The sequence below is a fragment of the Coturnix japonica genome, unplaced genomic scaffold (genome assembly GCF_054131305.1).
Source record: "Coturnix japonica strain WE unplaced genomic scaffold, WE-NBRP24 Scf060, whole genome shotgun sequence".
Classification (NCBI taxonomy): Eukaryota; Metazoa; Chordata; class Aves; order Galliformes; family Phasianidae; genus Coturnix; species Coturnix japonica.
The window spans coordinates 249080-269683 of record NW_028188963.1 but is presented as its reverse complement, the minus strand read 5'-3'; the positions used below and the strand labels follow the sequence as shown (position 1 = coordinate 269683).

General features: G+C 46.3%; 2 protein-coding genes and 1 long non-coding RNA gene across 8 annotated transcripts in view; 1 reads left to right on the top strand and 2 right to left on the bottom strand.

The window, feature by feature from the left end:
- LOC107307631 (26S proteasome regulatory subunit 6B) overlaps positions 1-6359 on the bottom strand; it is a 32740-nt gene extending 26381 nt beyond the window's left edge. For all 4 annotated transcript variants that reach the window (XM_085533410.1, XM_085533412.1, XM_085533411.1 and 1 more), the window contains exons 1-2: positions 6247-6359; positions 3909-4001 (exon numbers count right to left, since the gene is read on the bottom strand). In XM_085533410.1, coding sequence (XP_085389536.1) covers positions 3909-4001; positions 6247-6282 — 129 coding nt within the window. In that variant the 5' untranslated portion in view covers positions 6283-6359. The remainder of the gene's footprint in view (positions 1-3908; positions 4002-6246) is intronic.
- Positions 6360-7051: 692 nt separating this feature from the next.
- Positions 7052-19954, bottom strand: LOC146751930 (apolipoprotein C-II-like). Its single transcript, XM_085533409.1, has 4 exons — positions 19887-19954; positions 14162-14224; positions 12145-12307; positions 7052-7294 (listed from the first exon to the last, which is right to left on the bottom strand). Exons 1-4 carry the CDS (start codon positions 19888-19890, stop codon positions 7204-7206), a joined length of 321 nt encoding a protein of 106 aa, XP_085389535.1. The 5' UTR covers positions 19891-19954; the 3' UTR covers positions 7052-7203.
- Positions 12969-14228, top strand: LOC146751931 (uncharacterized). Of its 3 annotated transcripts, none has more exons than XR_014941101.1 (3): positions 12969-13580; positions 13747-13892; positions 13967-14228. It is a non-coding gene; the product is annotated as an uncharacterized LOC146751931 (long non-coding RNA). The 3 variants fall into 3 exon arrangements; XR_014941099.1 differs by having other exon boundaries at positions 12971-13662; XR_014941100.1 differs by having other exon boundaries at positions 12974-13662; positions 13747-13840; positions 13956-14228.
- Positions 19955-20604: the final 650 nt, after the last annotated feature.

Below are 20604 nucleotides of genomic sequence, written 5' to 3'. Positions count from 1 at the left end.
ATTGGTCCCTATGGGGTGTCTATGGGGTGTCTATGGGTCTCTATGGGGTGGCTCCTCCTGAACCTCCAGGAACTGCAGCTCTTGTTGGAGTTTCTATAGGGGATTTACAGGATTTTTATAGGATTTATAGGGGATTTATAGGGTATGGGGTCCCTATGTGTCTCAATGGTTCCCTATTAATCCCTATGGGTTGCAATGAGTCCTCCAGTCCTCTAGGGGGCGCTCTATTAATCTCTATGTGTCTCTATGGGTCTCTATGGGTTGCAATGAGTCCTCCAGGCCTCTAGGGGGCGCTCTATTAATCTCTATGGGGTCTCTATTGGTCTCTATTAGTCCCTATGTGTCTCTATGGGTCCCTATGTGTCTCTATGGGTCCCTATGTCTCTCTATGTGTCCCTATGGGTCCCTATGGGTCTCTATGGGTCCCTATGTGTCTCTATGGGTCCCTATGTGTCTCTATGGGTCCCTATGGATCCCTATGGGAACCCTATGTGTCTCTATGTATCCCTATGGGTCTCTATTGGTCCCTATGGGTCTCTATGGGTCCCTATGGGTCCCTATGGTTCTCTATGGGGTGTCTATGGGGTGGCTCCTCCTGCACTTCCAGGAATTGCAGCTCCTGCTGGAGTTTCTATAGAGGATTTATAGGATTTTATAGGATTTATAAGATTTATAGGGGATTTATAGGGTATGGGGTCTCTATGGGTCTCTATGGGTCCCTATGTCTATGGGGTGGCTCCTCCTGAACCTCCAGGAACTGCAGCTCTTGTTGGAGTTTCTATGGGATATATAGGGGATTTTATAGGATTTATAGGGTTATACAGGGTATGGGGTCCCTATGGATCCCTATGAGTTGCAATGAGTCCTCCGAGCCTCTAGGGGGCGCTCTATTAATCTCTATGTGTCTCTATGGGTCTCTATGGATTGCAATGAGTCCTCCAGGCCTCTAGGGGGCGCACTGTTAATCTCTATGGGTTCTCTATGGGTTGCAATAGTTCCCTATTAATCCCTATGGGTTGCAATGAGTCCTCCAGTCCTCTAGGGGGCGCACTGTTAATCTCTATGTGTCTCTATGGGTCCCTATGGGTTGCAATGAGTCCTCCAAGCCTCTAGGGGGCGCTCTATTAATCTCTATGGGTCTCTATGGGTTGCAATGGTTCCCTATTAATCCCTATGAGTTGCAATGAGTCCTCCGAGCCTCTAGGGGGCGCTCTATTAATCTCTATGGGTCTCTATGGGTCTCTATGTATCCCTATGGGTCTCTATGGGTCCCTATTTCTATGGGGTGGCTCCTCCTGAACCTCCAGGAACTGCAGCTCTTGTTGGAGTTTCTATAGGGGATTTATAGGATTTTTATAGGATTTATAGGGTTATATGGGGTATATATGGGTCCCTATGTGTCTCTATGTGTCTCAATGGTTCCCTATTAATCCCTATGGGTTGCAATGAGTCCTCCAAGCCTCTAGGGGGCACTCTATTAATCTCTATGTGTCTCTATGTCTATCTATGTGTCCCTATGGGTCCCTATGTGTCTCTATGGGTCTCTATGTGTCTCTATGGGTGTCTATGGGTCCCTATGGGTCTCTATGTGTCTCTATGGTGTCTATAGGGTTCCTATAGGGTTCCTATAGGGTTTCTATATGTCTCACCTTGTACCTGCTGTACAGATCCCTATGGGGTTTCTATAGGGTCTCTATGTGTCTCTATGGTGTCTATAGGGTCTCTATAGGGTTCCTATAGGGTCTCACCTTATACCTGCTGTACAGATCCCTATGGGGTTCCTATAGGGTTTCTATAGGGTCTCTATAGGGTTCCTATAGGGTCTCTCACCTTATACCTGCTGTACAGATCCCTATGGGTCTCTATGGGGTCTATAGGGTTCCTATATGTCTCACCTTATACCTGCTGTACAGATCCCTATGGGGTTCCTATAGGGTTTCTATAGGGTCTCTATGTGTCTCTATAGGGTTCCTATAGGGTTCCTATAGGGTCTCTATAGGGTCTCACCTTATACCTGCTGTACAGATCCCTATGGGGTTTCTATAGGGTTTCTATAGGGTCTCACCTTATACCTGCTGTACAGATCCCTATGGGGTTTCTATAGGGTTTCTATAGGGTCTCACCTTATACCTGCTGTACAGATCCCTATGGGGTTTCTATAGGGTTTCTATAGGGTCTCACCTTATACCTGCTGTACAGATCCCTATGGGGTTTCTATAGGGTTTCTATAGGGTCTCTATGTGTCTCTATGGTGTCTATAGGGTTCCTATAGGGTTTCTATAGGGTTTCTATGGGGTTTCTATGGGGTCTATAGGGTTCCTATAGGGTTCCTATAGGGTCTCTATATGTCTCACCTTATACCTGCTGTACAGATCCCTATGGGGTTTCTATAGGGTCTCTATGTGTCTCTATGGTGTCTATAGGGTTCCTATAGGGTTCCTATAGGTTCTCTATATGGTCTCTATAGGGTCTCTCACCTTATACCTGCTGTACAGATCCCTATGGTGTCTATAGGGTTTCTATAGGGTCTCTATGGGGTTCCTATAGGGTTCCTATAGGGTTTCTATATGTCTCACCTTATACCTGCTGTACAGATCCCTATGGTGTCTATAGGGTTCCTATAGGGTCTCTCACCTTATACCTGCTGTACAGATCCCTATGGGGTTCCTATAGGGCTCCTATATGGTTCCTATATGTCTCACCTTATACCTGCTGTACAGATCCCTATGGGTCTCTATAGGGTCTCTATAGGGTTCCTATAGGGTCTCACCTTATACCTGCTGTACAGATCCCTATGGGTCTCTATGGGGTTCCTATAGGGCTCCTATAGGGTCTCTATAGGGTCTCTCACCTTATACCTGCTGTACAGATCCCTATGGGTCTCTATGGGGTCTCTATAGGGTTCCTATAGGGTTTCTATATGTCTCACCTTATACCTGCTGTACAGATCCCTATGGGGTTCCTATAGGGTTTCTATAGGGTTTCTATAGGGTCTCTATAGGGTTCCTATAGGGTTTCTATAGGGTCTCACCTTGTACCTGCTGTACAGATCCCTATGGGGTTTCTATAGGGTTCTTATAGGGTTTCTATAGGGTCTCTATAGGGTTCCTAGAGGGTTTCTATAGGGTTTCTATAGGGTATCTCACCTTGTACCTGCTGTACAGATCCCTATAGGGTTCCTATAGGGTTTCTATAGGGTCTCTCACCTTGTACCTGCTGTACAGATCCCTATGGGGTTTCTATAGGGTCTCTATGTGTCTCTATGGTGTCTATAGGGTCTCTATAGGGTTCCTATAGGGTCTCTATAGGGTCTCACCTTATACCTGCTGTACAGATCCCTATGGGGTTTCTATAGGGTCTCTATGGTGTCTATAGGGTCTCTATAGGTTCTCTATAGGGTTCCTATATGGTCTCTATAGGGTCTCTCACCTTATACCTGCTGTACAGATCCCTATGGGGTTCCTATAGGGTTTCTATGGGGTCTATATGGTTTCTATAGGGTCTCACCTTATACCTGCTGTACAGACCCCTATGGGTCTCTATAGGGTTCCTATAGGGTCTCTATAGGGTCTCACCTTATACCTGCTGTACAGATCCCTATGGGTCTCTATGGTGTCTATAGGGTCTCTATAGGGTTCCTATAGGGTCTCACCTTGTACCTGCTGTACAGATCCCTATGGGGTTTCTATAGGGTTTCTATAGGGTTTCTATAGGTTTCCTATAGGGTTTCTATATGTCTCACCTTATACCTGCTGTACAGATCCCTATGGGGTTCCTATAGGGTTTCTATGGGGTTTCTATGGGGTCTATAGGGTTCCTATATGTCTCACCTTATACCTGCTGTACAGATCCCTATGGGTCTCTATGGGGTCTCTATAGGGTCTCTATATGGTTCCTATATGTCTCACCTTATACCTGCTGTACAGATCCTCCAGATCTTCGGCCTCGGGTCCCAGGAAGGGCAGAGCAGGGTGGGGGCGGGGCAGGGACGGGAGCTCGTCCTGAAACACCCCATTTTACCCCAAAAAGCCCCAAAAAACCCCAAATTTCACCCCAAAACCTGCAAATTTCACCCCCAAAGACCCCAAAAAAGTCCTTTTTCACCCTAAAAACCCCAAAAACCCCATATTTCACCCCAAAAAACCCCAAATTTCACCCCAAAAAGCCCCAAAATCCCCAAATCTCACCCCAAAACCCACAATTTTCACCCCCAAAGACCCCAAAAAACCCCATTTTCACCCCCAAAAACCCCTAAAACCCCATATCTCACCCCAATAATGACCCCATTTCACCCCATATTTCACCCACAAAACCCCCAATTTCACCCCAAAAACCTCAAAAACCGAAAAATTCACCCCAAAACCCACAAATTTCACCCCCAAAAACCCCAAAATCCCCCAATTTCACCCCCCAAAAAAACATATTTTACCCCATAGAGACCCCAAAAACCCTAAATTTCACCCCAAAACCCACAAATTTCACCCCCAAAGATGCCAAAAACATCCGTTTTCAACCCAAAATCCCCCAATTTCACCCCCAAAATGGCCCCATTTCACCCCAAAAACCCCATATTTCACCCCAAAAAGCCCCAAAACCCACAAATTTCAGCCCCAAAGACCCCAAAAAAGTCCTTTTTCACCCCAAAAAGCCCCAAAATCCCCCAATTTCACCCCAAAATGGCCCCATTTAATCCCATATTTCAGCCTCAAAACCCCCCATTTTCATCCCAAAAAACCCCAAATTTCACCCCAAAAAGCCCCAAAAAACCCCAAATTTCACCCCAAAACCTGCAAATTTAACCCCAAAGACCCCAAAAAAGTCCTTTTTTACCCCCAAAATCCCCAATTTCACCCCAAAAAGCCCCCAAATCCCCCAATTTTACCCCAAAATGGCCCCATTTCACCCCATATTTCAGCCTCAAAACCCCCCATTTTCACCCCAAAAAACCCCAATTTCTGCCCCAAAACCCCCAAATTTCACCCCAAAGACCCAAAAAAGTCCTTTTTCAACCCAAAAACGCTCATTTTCACCCCCAAAAAAACCCATTTTCACCCCCCAAAACCCCCAAATCTCCCAATTTCACCCCAAAAATCGCCCCATTTCACCCCCAAAAACCCAAATTTCACCCCCAAAACCCTCCATTTTCACCCCAAAAAAACCCCAATTTCTGCCCCAACCCCCCCAAATTTCAACCCAAAGACCCCAAAAAACCCCAAATTTCACCCCAAAAAAACCCATTTTCACCCCAAAAAGCCCCAAAATCCCCCAATTTTACCCCAAAATGGCCCCATTTAATCCCATATTCCACCCCCAAAAACCCCCATTTTTACCCCAAAAAACCCCAAATTTCACCCCAAAAACCCCAAATTTCACCCCAAAACCCGCAAATTTCACCCCCAAAGACCCCAAAAAAGTCCTTTTTCACCCCAAAAATCCCCAATTTCACCCCAAAAAGCCCCAAAATGCCCCAATTTCACCCCAAAATGGCCCCATTTAATCCCATATTCCACCCCCAAAAACCCCCATTTTTACCCCAAAAAACCCCAATTTCTGCCCCAAAACCCCCAAATTTCACCCCAAAAAACCTCATTTTCACCCCCAAAGACCCCAAAATCTCCCAATTTCACCCCAAAAATGGCCCCATTTCAACCCAAAAACCCCATATTTCTCCCCAAAAAGCCCCAAAACCCCCAAATTTCACCCCAAAACCCCCAAATTTCACCCCCAAAGACCCAAAAAAACCTCATTTTCACCCCCAAAAAACCCAAATTTCACCCCAAAAAGCCCCAAAATCCCCCAATTTCACCCCAAAAATGGCCCAAATTTCACCCCATATTTCACCCCCAAAACCCCCCATTTTCACCCCAAAATCAGCCCCATTTCACCCCATATTTCAGCCTCAAAACCCCCCATTTTCACCCCAAAAAAACCCCAAATTTCAGCCCCCAAACCCCCAAATTTAAACCCAAAGACCCAAAAAACCCCAAATTTCACTCCAAAAATCCCCATTTTCACCCCAAAAAGCCCCAAAATCCCCCAATTTCACCCCAAAAATCGGCCCCATTTCACCCCCAAAATCGCCTCATTTCAGCCCATAACAACCCCATATTTCACCCCAAAAAAGCCCTTTTTCCCCCCCAAATCTCCCCCGTGACCCCAAAAATCCCCATTTCACCCAAAAATGCCCATTTTTAGCCCAAAAAGCCCCAAAATCGCCCGTTTTCAGCCCAAAATCGCCCCCCAAACCTGCGCTTTTTCACACAACACTCCGATCTCCTCCATCGTGACGAGGCGGAAGTGACAGGCCCCGTCCGGAAGAGGCGGGGCTAAGAGCGGAAGCGGAAGTGGTGATACGACCGGAAGTGTTCGCAAAGAACGATGGGAAACTGAGTCCCCTTCAAAAGTAATGGGGCTAAAACCGGAAGTTCCGCCATTTTGAGGAAAGGAACGCTGGGAAACTGAGCCCCATTCAAAGGAGGCGGTGGTAAAATCGGAAGTTCCGCAAGGAATGCTGGGAAACTGAGTTTCCTTCAAAGTAGGAAGTGCTACAACCGGAAGTTCCGCCATCTTGTGCAAGGAACCCTGGGAAACTGAGTCCCTTTCAAAGGGACCGGTGGTAAAACCGGAAGTTCCGCAAGGAATGCTGGGAAACTGAGTCCCCTTCAGAGGGCGCGGTGCTAAAACCGGAAGTTCCACCATTTTGACGAAAGGAACGCTGGGAAACTGAGCCCCATTCAAAGGGGACGGTGTTAAAACCGGAAGTTCCGCAAAGAATGCTGGGAAACCGAGTCCCATTCAAAGGGGGGGGAGGGGGGGGCCATGCTAAAACCGGAAGTTCCGCCATTTTTTGCGCAAGGAACTCTGGGAAACCGAGTCCCATTTCAAAGGGGGGCGGTGCTACAACCGGAAGTTCCGCCATCTTGCTCAAAGGGACGCTGGGAAACTGAGTCCCATTTGACCCTATTATTTCCCCCCTATATTCTCCCCTATATCCCCCCTTATTTTCCCCTATATCCCCCTATATCCCCCACAGACGCCATATTAGAACCCATTTTCTGTCCTTTTCCCCCATTTTAATGCCGTTTCCCCCATTTTTGGGGTCGCCCCATAAGTGGTGACCCCCCCCCCATACCCCATATAGGGTCGTTGTTATGGGGTCGGGGTCCCAGCCCCCTTATAGGGTTCATAGGGGTCTATGGGGTGTCACTGCTCCCCCTGCCACCAATGGTAGAGCTGGTCCGTCAGGATCCCGGTGTACGTCAGCACCGCCACCGTGCCCTTCTCATAGGCGTCCCTATAAGGAAACCCCATAGGAGATATAGGGCGGCCCTATAGGGTCTATAGGGTTTAGAATCAATAGGGCGGCCCTATAGGATCTCTAGGGTTATTTAGGGTATAGGATCTATAGGGTGGCCCTATAGGATCTATAGGGTTATTTCAGGGTATAGGATCAATAGGGCGGCCCTATAGGATCTATGGGGTTATATAGGGTATAGGATCAATAGGGCGGCCCTATAGGATCTGTAGGGTTATTTCAGGGTATAGGATCTATAGGGTTTAAGGGTATAGGATCTATAGGGTTATGTATAGGGTGGCCCTATAGGATCCATAGGGTTATTTAGGGTATAGGATCTACAGGGTTTAAGGGTATAGGATCAATAGGGCGGCCCTATAGGATCTATAGGGTTATTGAGGGGTATAGGATCTATAGGGCGGCCCTATAGGATCTGTAGGGTTATATAGGGTATAGGATCTATAGAGCAGCCCTATAGGATCTATAGGGTTTAGGATCTATAGGGTTTAGGGTATAGGATCAATAGGGTTTAAGGGTATAGGATCAATAGGGTGGCCCTATAGGATCTATAGGGTTATATATAGGGCTGCCCTATAGGATCCATAGGGTTATTTAGGGGTATAGGATCAATAGGGCGGCCCTATAGGGTCTATAGGGTTTAAGGGTATAGGATCTATAGGGTTATGTATAGGGTGGCCCTATAGGATCAATAGGGTTATTTAGGGGTATAGGATCAGTAGGGCAGCCCTATAGGATCCATAGGGTTTAGGACCAATAGGGCGGACCTATAGGATCTATAGGGCTTAGGATCAATAGGGTGGACCTATAGGATCTATAGGGTTATTTAGGGGTATAGAATCAATAGGGCGGCCCTATAGGATCTATAGGGTTATTTAAGGGTATAGGATCAATAGGGCGGCCCTATAGGATCTATAGGGTTATATATAGGGCAGCCCTATAGGATCCATAGGGTTATTTAGGGTATAGGATCTACAGGGTTTAAGGGTATAGGATCAATAGGGCGGCCCTATAGGATCTATAGGGTTATTGAGGGGTATAGGATCTATAGGGCGGCCCTATAGGATCTGTAGGGTTATATAGGGTATAGGATCTATAGGGCAGCCCTATAGGATCTATAGGGTTTAGGATCTATAGGGTTTAGGGTATAGGATCAATAGGGTTTAAGGGTATAGGATCAATAGGGCGGCTCTATAGGATCTATAGGGTTATATATAGGGCGGCCCTATAGGATCTATAGGGTTTAGGGTACAGGATCAATAGGGCAGCCCTATAGGATCTATAGGGTTATTGAGGGGTATAGGATCAATAGGGCAGCCCTATAGGATCTATAGGGTTATATATAGGACCAATACATATATAGGGTGGCCCTATAGGATCAATAGGGTTATTTAGGGGTATAGGATCAATAGGGCGGCCCTATAGGATCTGTAGGGTTATATATAGGGCGGCCCTATAGGATCTATAGGGTTATATATAGGGCGGCCCTATAGGATCTATAGGGTTTAGGGTACAGGATCAATAGGGCAGCCCTATAGGATCTATAGGGTTATTGAGGGGTATAGGATCAGTAGGGTGGCCCTATAGGATCTATAGGGTTATATATAGGACCAATACATATATAGGGTGGCCCTATAGGATCAATAGGGTTATTTAGGGGTATAGGATCAATAGGGCGGCCCTATAGGATCTATAGGGTTATATAGGATCTATAGGGTTATATATAGGGCGGCCCTATAGGATCCATAGGGTTATTTAGGGTATAGGATCAATAGGGTTTAGGGTATAGGATCAATAGGGCGGCCCTATAGGATCTATAGGGTTATTGAGGGGTATAGGATCAATAGGGCAGCCCTATAGGATCTATAGGGTTTAGGCTATAGGATCAATAGGGCGGCCCTATAGGACATATAGGGTTATTTAGGGGTATAGGATCAATAGGGCGGCCCTATAGGATCTATAGGGTTATATAGGGTATAGGATCTATAGGGTTTAGGGTATAGGATCAATAGGGCGGCCCTATAGGATCTATAGGGTTTAGGGTTTAAGATCAATAGGGCGGCCCTATAGGATCTATAGGGTTATATATAGGGCGGCCCTATAGGATCCATAGGGTTATTTAGGGTATAGGATCTACAGGGTTTAAGGGTATAGGATCAATAGGGCGGCCCTATAGGATCTATAGGGTTATTGAGGGGTATAGGATCTATAGGGCGGCCCTATAGGATCTGTAGGGTTATATAGGGTATAGGATCTATAGGGCAGCCCTATAGGATCTATAGGGTTTAGGATCTATAGGGTTTAGGGTATAGGATCAATAGGGTTTAAGGGTATAGGATCAATAGTGTGGCCCTATAGGATCTCTAGGGTTATATATAGGGCGGCCCTATAGGATCTATAGGGTTATATATAGGGCAGCCCTATAGGATCCATAGGGTTATATAGGGTATAGGATCTATAGAGTTTAGGGTATAGGATCAATAGGGCGGCCCTATAGGATCTATAGGGTTTAGGGTTTAAGATCAATAGGGCGGCCCTATAGGATCTATAGGGTTATTTAGGGGTATAGGATCAATAGGGCAGCCCTATAGGATCTATAGGGTTTAGGCTATAGGATCAATAGGGCGGCCCTATAGGATCTATAGGGTTATATATAGGGCTGCCCTATAGGATCTATAGGGTTATTTAGGGGTATAGGATCAATAGGGCGGCCCTAAAGGATCTGTAGGGTTATATAGGGTATAGGATCTATAGGGCAGCCCTATAGGATCTATAGGGTTTAGGATCTATAGGGTTTAGGGTATAGGATCAATAGGGTTTAAGGGTATAGGATCAATAGGGTGGCCCTATAGGATCTCTAGGGTTATATATAGGGTGGCCGTACAGGATCTATAGGGTTATATAGGGTATAGGATCAATAAGGTGGCCCTATAGATCAATAGGGTGGCCCTATAGGATCTCTAGGGTTATTTAGGGGTATAGGATCAATAGGGCAACCCTATAGGATCAATAGGGTGGCCCTATAGGATCTATAGGGTTATATAGGATCTATAGGGTTATGTATAGGGTGGCCTTATAGGATCTATAGGGTTTAGGCTATAGGATCAATAGGGCGGCCCTATAGGATATATAGGGTTATTTAGGGTATGGGATCTATAGGGTTTAGGGTTTAGGATCAATAGGGTGACCCTATAGGATCTATAGGGTTATTTAGGGTATAGGCTCAATAGGGCAGCCCTATAGGATCAATAGGGTTTAAGGGTATAGGATCAATAGGGCGGCCATATAGGACCTATAGGGTTTAGGGTATAGGATCAATAGGGTTTAAGGGTATAGGATCAATAGGGCGGCCCTATAGGATCTCTAGGGTTATATATAGGGCGGCCCTATAGGATCTATAGGGTTATATAGGGTATAGGATCAATAAGGTGGCCCTATAGATCAATAGGGTGGCCCTATAGGATCTATAGGGTTATTTAGGGGTATAGGATCAATAGGGCGACCCTATAGGATCAATAGGGTGGCCCTATAGGATCTATAGGGTTATATAGGATCTATAGGGTTATGTATAGGGCGGCCCTATAGGATCTATAGGGTTTAGGGTACAGGATCAATAGGGCAGCCCTATAGGATCTATAGGGTTATATATAGGACCAATACATATATAGGGTGGCCCTATAGGATCTATAGTGTTATTTAGGGGTATAGGATCAATAGGGCGGCCCTATAGGATCTATAGGGTTATATATAGGGCGGCCCTATAGGATCTATAGGGTTATATAGGGTATAGGATCAATAGGGTTTAAGGGTATAGGATCTATAGGGCGGCCCTATAGGATCTGTAGGGTTATATATAGGGCGGCCCTATAGGATCTATAGGGTTATTTCAGGGTATAGGATCAATAGGGCGGCCCTATAGGATCTATAGGGTTATATAGGGTATAGGATCTATAGGGTTTAAGGGTATAGGATCTATAGGGTTATGTATAGGGTGGCCCTATAGGATCTATAGGATTATATAGGGTATAGGATCAATAAGGTGGCCCTATAGATCAATAGGGTGGCCCTATAGGATCTATAGGGTTATTTAGGGGTATAGGATCAATAGGGCGGCCCTATAGGATCAATAGGGTGGCCCTATAGGATCTATAGGGTTATATAGGATCTATAGGGTTATGTATAGGGCAGCCCTATAGGATCCATAGGGTTATTTAGGGGTATAGGATCAATAGGGCGGCCCTATAGGATCTATAGGGTTATTTAGGGGTATAGGATCAATAGGGCGGCCCTATAGGATCAATAGGTTTTAGGGTATAGGATCTGTAGGGTTATGTATAGGGCGGCCCTATAGGATCTATAGGGTTATATAGGGTATAGGATCAATAGGGCGGCCCTATAGGATCAATAGGGTTTAAGGGTATAGGATCTATAGGGTTATATATAGGGCGGCCCTATAGGATCTATAGGGTTATATATTGTATAGGATCTATAGGGTTATGTATAGGGTGGCCTTATAGGATCTATAGGGTTTAGGGTATAGGATCTATAGGGTTATGTATAGGGTGGCCCTATAGGATCTATAGGGTTTGGGACCAATAGGGCGGATCTATAGGGTTATATATAGGGCAGCCCTATAGGATCTATAGGGTTATTTAGGGGTATAGGATCAATAGGGCGGCCCTATAGGACCTATAGGGTTATTTAGGGTTATAGGATCTATAGGGCGGCCCTATAGGATCTATAGGGTTATATATAGGGCAGCCCTATAGGATCTATAGGGTTATATATAGGGCAGCCCTATAGAACCTATAGGGTTATTGAGGGTCTCTTACCTGATGCTCTGTGGGGTGGTTGGGGGTCTGAGCCGTTCCAGGAGCCCCCCGGCCATTTTGACCCCACGACCCACCAGCCCCACAGCGGCCGACCCCAAATGGGTCCATTGGGATGAATGGGGCGGTTGTGGGGTCGGGGCCGAGGGGGGGCGGCCCCAAGAGGCTGGGGGGGACAGTGGGGTTAATGGGGGCAATGGGGGCAATGGGGTCTATGGGGTCAGTGGGGTCTATGGGGTGATTGGGGTCTATGGGGTCAATGGGGTTAATGGGGGCTATGGGAGCAATGGGGGCTATGGGGTCTATGGGGTCAATGGGGTCTATGGGGTCAATGGGGTCTATGGGGGTATTGGGGTCTCTGTGGGTATTGGGGTCTATGGGGTCAATGGGGTTAATGGGGTTAATGGGGGCAATGGGGGCTATAGGGTCTATGGGGTTAATGGGGTCTATTGGGTCAATGGGGGCTATGGGGGTTAATGGGGGTATTGGGGTTAATGGGGTCAATGGAGGTTAATGGGGGCTATGGGGGTATTGGGGTCTATGGGGTCAATGGGGTTAATGGGGGTGTTGGGGGTATTGGGGTCAATAGGGTCAATGGGATTATTGGGGTCAATGGGGGTATTGGGGTCAATGGGGTCTATGGGGTCAGTGGGGGCAATGGGGGTATTGGGGTCAATGGGGTCAATGGGGGTATTGGGGTCAATGGGGTCAATGGGGGTATTGGGGTCAATGGGGTCAATGGGGTTAATGGGGGCTATGGGGGCAATGGGGTTAATGGGGGCTATGGGGTCTATGGGGTGAATAGGGTCAGTGGGATCAATGGGGTCAATGGGGTCTATTGGGTCAATGGGGGCTATGGGGTCTATGGGGTCTATGGGGGTCAATGGGGTTTATAGGGTCTATGGGATGAATAGGGTCAATGGGATCAATGGGGTCAATGGGGTCAATGGGGTCTATTGGGTCAATGGGGGCTATGGGGGCAATAGGGACTATGGGGGCAATGGGGGCTATGGGGTCAATGGGGTTAATGGGGTTAATGGGGTCTATGGGGTCAGTGGGGTCTATGGGGGCTATAGGGGCAATGGGGTTAATGGGGTTTATGGGGTCTATGGGGTGAACAGGGTCAGTGGGATCAATGGGGTCAATGGGGTCTATTGGGTCAATGGGGTCTATGGGGTCAATGGGGGCTATGGGGGTCAATGGGGGCTATGGAGGTCAATGGGGTTTATAGGGTCAATAGGGTCTATGGGGTCAATGGGGGCTATGGGGGTTAATGGGGGTATTGCGGTTAATGGGGTCAATGGGGTTAATGGGGGCTATGGGGTTAATGGGGGCTATGGGGTCAATGGGGTTATTGGGATCAATGGGGCTATTTGGGGCCATTTGGGTCCATTTAGGGCCATTTTGGGTCCATTTAGGGCCATTTTGGGGTCATTAGGGTCCATTTTGGGTCCATTTAGGGCCATTTAGGGCCATTAGGGTCCATTTGGGTCCATTTAGGGCCATTTTGGGGTCATTAGGGTCCATTTTGGGTCCATTTTGGGTCCATTTAGGGCCATTTTGGGGTCATTTAGGGCCATTTTGGGTCCATTTGGGTCCATTTAGGGCCATTTTGGGTCCATTTAGGGCCATTTTGGGGTCATTAGGGTCCATTTAGGGCCATTTTGGGTCCATTTAGGGCCATTTTGGGGTCATTAGGGTCCATTTAGGGCCATTTTGGGCCCATTTAGGGCCATTTTGGGGTCATTAGGGTCTATTTTTGGGTCAATTTAGGGCCATTTTGGGTCCATTTAGGGCCATTTCGGGGTCATTAGGGTCCATTTAGGGCCATTTTGGGTCCATTTAGGGCCATTTTGGGGTCATTAGGGTCCATTTAGGGCCGTTTTGGGTCCATTTAGGGCCATTTTGGGGTCATTAGGGTCCATTTAGGGCCATTTTGGGTCCATTTAGGGCCATTTTGGGGTCATTAGGGTCCATTTAGGGCCATTTTGGGTCCATTTAGGGCCATTTTGGGGCTGACCAGAGCAGAGCAGCAGCAGCAGCAGCGCCGTCGCCGTCACTTTGGGGTCCATCATCCTCAACCCTATAAGAAATAACCCCAAAAAACCCCAAATCCGGCCCTTTTAGGGACAAAAAAGCCCCAAATTCGGGCCATTTTCACCCCAAAATCCCCATTTGGGGCCATTTTCACCCCAAAAATCCCCATTTCTGACCATTTTTGGGGGTTCAAAATCCCTTTTCTGCCTCTTTTTGGGGTCCAGACCCCAAACTGTCCCCACCCCATAAATAAAACCCACCAAATCCTATTTAAATCCCATTGAATCCCATTGGATCCCATTGAATCCCATTGAATCCCATATAAATCCCATATAAATCCCATATAAATCCCATATAAATCCCATTGAATCCCATTAAAATCCCCTACAATCCCATTGAATCCCATTAAAATCCCATATAAATCCCACTCAGTCCCATTGAATCCCATTGAATCCCATATAAATCCCATTAAATCCCATATAAATCCCATTTAATCCCATTGGATCCCATTGAATCCCATTAAAATCCCATATAAATCCCACTCAGCCCCACTGAATCCCATATAAATCCCATATAAATCCCATATAAATCCCACTCAGTCCCATTAAAATCCCATTCAATCCCATATAAATCCCATTGAATCCCATTGAATCCCATTGAATCCCATTGAATCCCATTGTAATCCCATATAAATCCCATCCAATCCCATCCGGTCCCATTGAATCCCATATAAATCCCATTGAATCCCATATAAATCCCCTACAATCCCATTCAATCCCATTAAAATCCCATATAAATCCCACTCAGTCCCATTGAATCCCATATAAATCCCATTGAATCCCATTGAATCCCATATAAATCCCATATAAATCCCATCTAATCCCATTGAATCCCATTGAATCCCATATGAATCCCATATAAATCCCATCCAATCCCACTGAATCCCATTGAATCCCATATAAATCCCATATAAATCCCATCCAATCCCATCCAGTCCCATTGAATCCCATATAAATCCCATTGAATCCCATATAAATCCCATTCAATCCCATATAAATCCCATATAAATCCCATATAAATCCCATTAAATCCCATATAATCCCATTGAATCCCATATAAATCCCATATAAATCCCATTGAATCCCATATAAATCCCATATAAATCCCATATAAATCCCATTGAATCCCATATAAATCCCATATAAATCCCATATAAATCCCATTGAATCCCACTGAATCCCATTGAATCCCATATAAATCCCATATAAATCCCATATAAATCCCATTGAATCCCATTAAAATCCCCTACAATCCCACTGAATCCCATTAAAATCCCATATAAATCCCACTCAGTCTCATTGAATCCCATTGAATCCCATATAAATCCCATTAAATCCCATATAAATCCCATCTAATCTAATTGGATCCCATTGAATCCCATTAAAATCCCATATAAATCCCACTCAGCCCCATTGAATCCCATTGAATCCCATATAAATCCCACCCAATCCCATTGAATCCCATATAAATCCCATTGAATCCCATATAAATCCCCTACAATCCCATTCAATCCCATTAAAATCCCATATAAATCCCACTCAGTCCCATTAAAATCCCATTCAATCCCATATAAATCCCATATAAATCCCACTCAGTCCCATTGAATCCCATTCAATCCCATATAAATCCCATTTAATCCCATTGGATCCCATTGAATCCCATTAAAATCCCATATAAATCGCACTCAGCCCCATTGAATCCCATATAAATGCCATATAAATCCCATTGAATCCCATTAAATCCCATATAAATCCCATTGAATCCCATATAAATCCCATATACATCCCATCCAATCCCACTGAATCCCATATAAAGCCCATTGAATCCCATATAAATCCCATTAAATCCCATATAAATCCCATTAAATCCTATATAAATCCCATCTAATCCCATTGGATCCCATTGAATCCCGTATAAATCCCATATAAATCCCACTCAGTCCCATTAAAATCCCATTCAATCCCATATAAATGCCATATAAATCCCATTGAATCCCATTGAATCCAATTGTAATCCCATATAAATCCCATCCAATCCCATCCGGTCCCATTGAATCCCATATAAATCCCATTGAATCCCATATAAATCCCACTCAGTCCCATTGAATTCCATTCAATCCCATATAAATCCCATTGAATCCCATTGGATCCCATATAAATCCCATATAAATCCCACCCAATCCCACTCAGTCCCATTGAATCCCATATAAATCCCATATAAATGTCATATAAATCCCACCCAATCCCATTGAATCCCATATAAATCCCACCCAATCCCACTCAGTCCCATTGAATCCCATTCAATCCCATATAAATCCCATATAAATCCCATCCAATCCCATTGAATCCCATATAAATCCCATTGAATCCCATTGGATCCCATAGAAATCCCACCCAATCCCACTCAGTCCCATTGAATCCCATATAAATCCCATATAAATCCCACTCAGTCCCATTAAAATCCCATTCAATCCCATATAAATCCCATATAAATCCCATTGAATCCCATTGATTCCCATATAAATCCCCTACAATCCCATATAAATCCCATATAAATCCCATATAAATCCCATCCAATCCCACTGAATCCCATTGAATCCCATTGAATCCCATATAAATCTCATTAAATCCCATATAAATCCCATTGAATCCCATTGAATCCCATATAAATCCCATTGAATCCCACTGAATCCCATATAAATCCCATTGAATCCCATTAAAATCCCATATAAATCCCACACAGCCCCATTGAATCCCCCTGAATCCCATTGAATCCCATATAAATCCCATATAAATCCCATATAAATCCCATTGAATCCCATTGAATCCCATATAAATCCCATATAAATCCCATTAAATCCCATTGAATCCCATATAAATCCCATATAAATCCCATTGAATCCCATTGAAACCCATTGAATCCCATACAACCCCCCTACAAATCCCCTACAATCCCATTTCCAGCCACATTTTGGGTTGAAAACACCCAAATTTGGGTCATTTTGACCCCCAAATACCCATAAATGGCCATTTTTGGGGCGGCTCCTTCACTTTTAGGGCCCATTTTTGGGGTGAAAAACCCCAATATTGGCTCATTTCTGACCCCCCCCCCCCTTAGAACCCCCTTTTAGGGCCTGTTTTTGGGGTGATAAACCCCATTTTCAGCCCCATTTTTGGGGTGAAAAACCCCAATATTGGGTCATTTGGGGTCCCCCCGCCCTTAAAATCCCCTTTTCAGCCCCATTTTTGGGGTGAAAAACCCCAATATTGGGACATTTCAGACCCCCCCCCCCCCCCCTTAAGCCCCTTCTTGCATCATTTTTGGGTTAAAAAACACCATTTTTGGTCAATTTTGGGCTCAAAACCCCCATTTTTGGTCAATTCGGGTCCCCCCGTTTCATTTATGACACTTTCCAGCCCCTCCCACCACTTTAAACCCCCCCAAACCCCCCCTCAAATCCGACCCCCCTATAGACGGTCCCATTCAACCCCCATTTCCCCCTTTATTTTGGGTTAAAAACAGCCAATTTTGGGTCATTTGGGCTCTAAACCCTCTTTTCTCTCATCTCCCATCGAGACCCCCCCCATAATGACCCCCCCACCCCCTTAAAAAGCCCGTTAAACCCCACACATATTTTGGGTTGAAACCCCCTATTTTTTGTCAATTTGGGGCTCAAAACCCCCATTTTTAGTCAATTCGGGTCCCCCCGTTTCACTTATGACACTTTCCAGCCCCCTCCCCCACTTTAAACCCCCCCAAACCCCCCCTCAAATCCGACCCCCCTATAGACGGTCCCATTCAACCCCCATTTCCCCCCTTATTTTGGGTTAAAAACAGCCAGTTTTGGGTCATTCGGGCTCTAAACCCTCTTTTCTATCAGTTCCAATCGAGACCCCCCCCATAATGACCCCCCCACCCCCTTAAAAAGCCCATTAAACCCCACACATATTTTGGGTTAAAAACCCCCATTTTTGGTCAATTTTGGGCTCAAAACCAACAGTTTTAGTCAATTCGGGTCGCCCCGTTTCATTTATGACACTTTTTGGACCCCCCCACCACTTTAAACCCCCACAACCTCCCCCTCAAATCCGACCCCCCTATAGACGGTCCCATTCAACCCCCATTTCTCCCCTTATTTTGGGTTAAAAACACCCAATTTTGGGTCATTTGGGATCGAAACCCTCTTTTCTTTCATCTCCCATCGAGAACCCCCCCATAATGACCCCCCCACCCCCTTAAAAAGCCCATTAAACCCCACACATATTTTGGGTTAAAAACCCCCATTTTTGGTCAATTTTGGGCTCAAACCCCCCATTTTTAGTCAATTCGGGTCCCCCCGTTTCATTTATGACACTTTCCGGACCCCCCCCCACTTTAAACCCCCCCCAAACCCCCCCTCAAATCCGACCCCCCTATAGACGGTCCCATTCAACCCCCATTTCCCCCTTTATTTTGGGTTAAAAACACCCAATTTTGGGTCATTTGGACTCTAAACCCTCTTTTCTATCAGCTCCCATCGAGACCCCCCCCATAATGACCCCCCCACCCCCTTAAAAAGCCCATTAAACCCCACACATATTTTGGGTTTAAAACCCCCATTTTTGGTCAATTTTGGGCTCAAAACCCCCATTTTTAGTCAATTCGGGTCCCCCCGTTTCATTTATGACACTTTACAGCCCCTCCCACCACTTTAAACCCCCCCAAACCCCCCCTCAAATCCGACCCCCCCATTGACGGTCCCATTCAACCCCCATTTCCCCCCTTATTTTGGGTTAAAAACACCCAATTTTGGGTCATTTGGCCTCGAAACCCTCTTTTCTTTCATCTCCCATCGAGACCCCCCCCCATAACGACCCCCCCACCCCCTTAAAAAGCCCATTAAACCCCACAGATATTTTGGGTTAAAACCCCCCATTTTTGGTCAATTTTGGGCTCAAAACCCCCATTTTTAGTCAATTCGGGTCCCCCCGTTTCACTTATGACACTTCCCAGCCCCCTCCCCCAATTTAAACCCCCCCAAACCCCCCCTCAAATCCGACCCCCTTATAGACGGTCCCATTCAACCCCCATTTCCCCCCTTATTTTGGGTTAAAAACAGCCAGTTTTGGGTCATTCGGGCTCTAAACCCTCTTTTCTATCAGTTCCAATCGAGACCCCCCCATAATGACCCCCCCACCCCCTTAAAAAGCCCATTAAACCCCACACATATTTTGGGTTAAAAACCCCCATTTTTGGTCAATTTTGGGCTCAAAACCCCCATTTTTGGTCAATTCGGGTCCCCCCGCTTCATTTATGACACTTTCCAGCCCCCCCCACCACTTTAAACCCCCCCCAAACCCCCCCTCAAATCCGACCCCCCTATAGACGGTCCCATTCAACCCCCATTTCTCCCCTTATTTTGGGTCAAAAACACCCAATTTTGGGTCATTCGGGCTCTAAACCCTCTTTTCTATCAGCTCCCATCGAGACCCCCCCCCATAATTGACACCCCCCCACCCCAAAAAGCCCCCAACCCCTAAACCCAATTTTGGGTTAAAAAACCCTCTTTTTAGGTCTTTTCTCCCAACCAACCCCCCCCACCCCATATTTGGGGGGTCCTCCACACGACCCCCCCCCAACCCCCATGGGACCCCCCCCCATAAACGCACCCATCGCCACTTGTTGTCTATGGGGTGGGGGGGGGGCGACCCCTGTTATAGGGCGGGGGGCAAAGTCCGGGGGTGGGAGGGGGGCGAGGCTCCAGCGTGGAGGGGGCGGGGCTTAAAGGGGGTCACGTGATGGGGTCAATGGGGGAGGGGGAGGGGGTATTATGGGGTCTATGGGGTGGGAATGGGGTCGTATTGGGGTCTATATGGGATAATGGGGTCGTATTGGGGTTCATGGGTTTATAATGGGGTCCTATAGGGGGCTAACGGGGTCCTATGGGGGGTAATGGGGTCCTATTGGGGCCTATAGGGGTATAATGGGGTCTATGGGGGGTAATGGGGTCCTATTGGGGTCTATAGGGGTATAATGGGGTCTATGGGGGGTAATGGGGTCCTGTGGGGGGGTAATGGGGTCGTATTGGGGTCTATGGGGGGTAATGGGGTCGTATTGGGGTCTATAGAAGAATAATGGGGTCCTGTGGGGGGGTAATGGGGTCGTATTGGGATCTATAGGGGGATAATGGGGTCTATGGGGGGTAATGGGGTCGTATTAGGGTCTATGGGGGGTAATGGGGTCTATGGGGTTATAATGGGGTCTATGGGGTTATAATGGGGTCTATGGGGGTATAATGGGGTCTATGGGGTTATAATGGGGGTCTATGGGGTTATAATGGTGTCTATGGGTTTATAATGGGGTCTATGGGGTTATAATGGTGTCTAT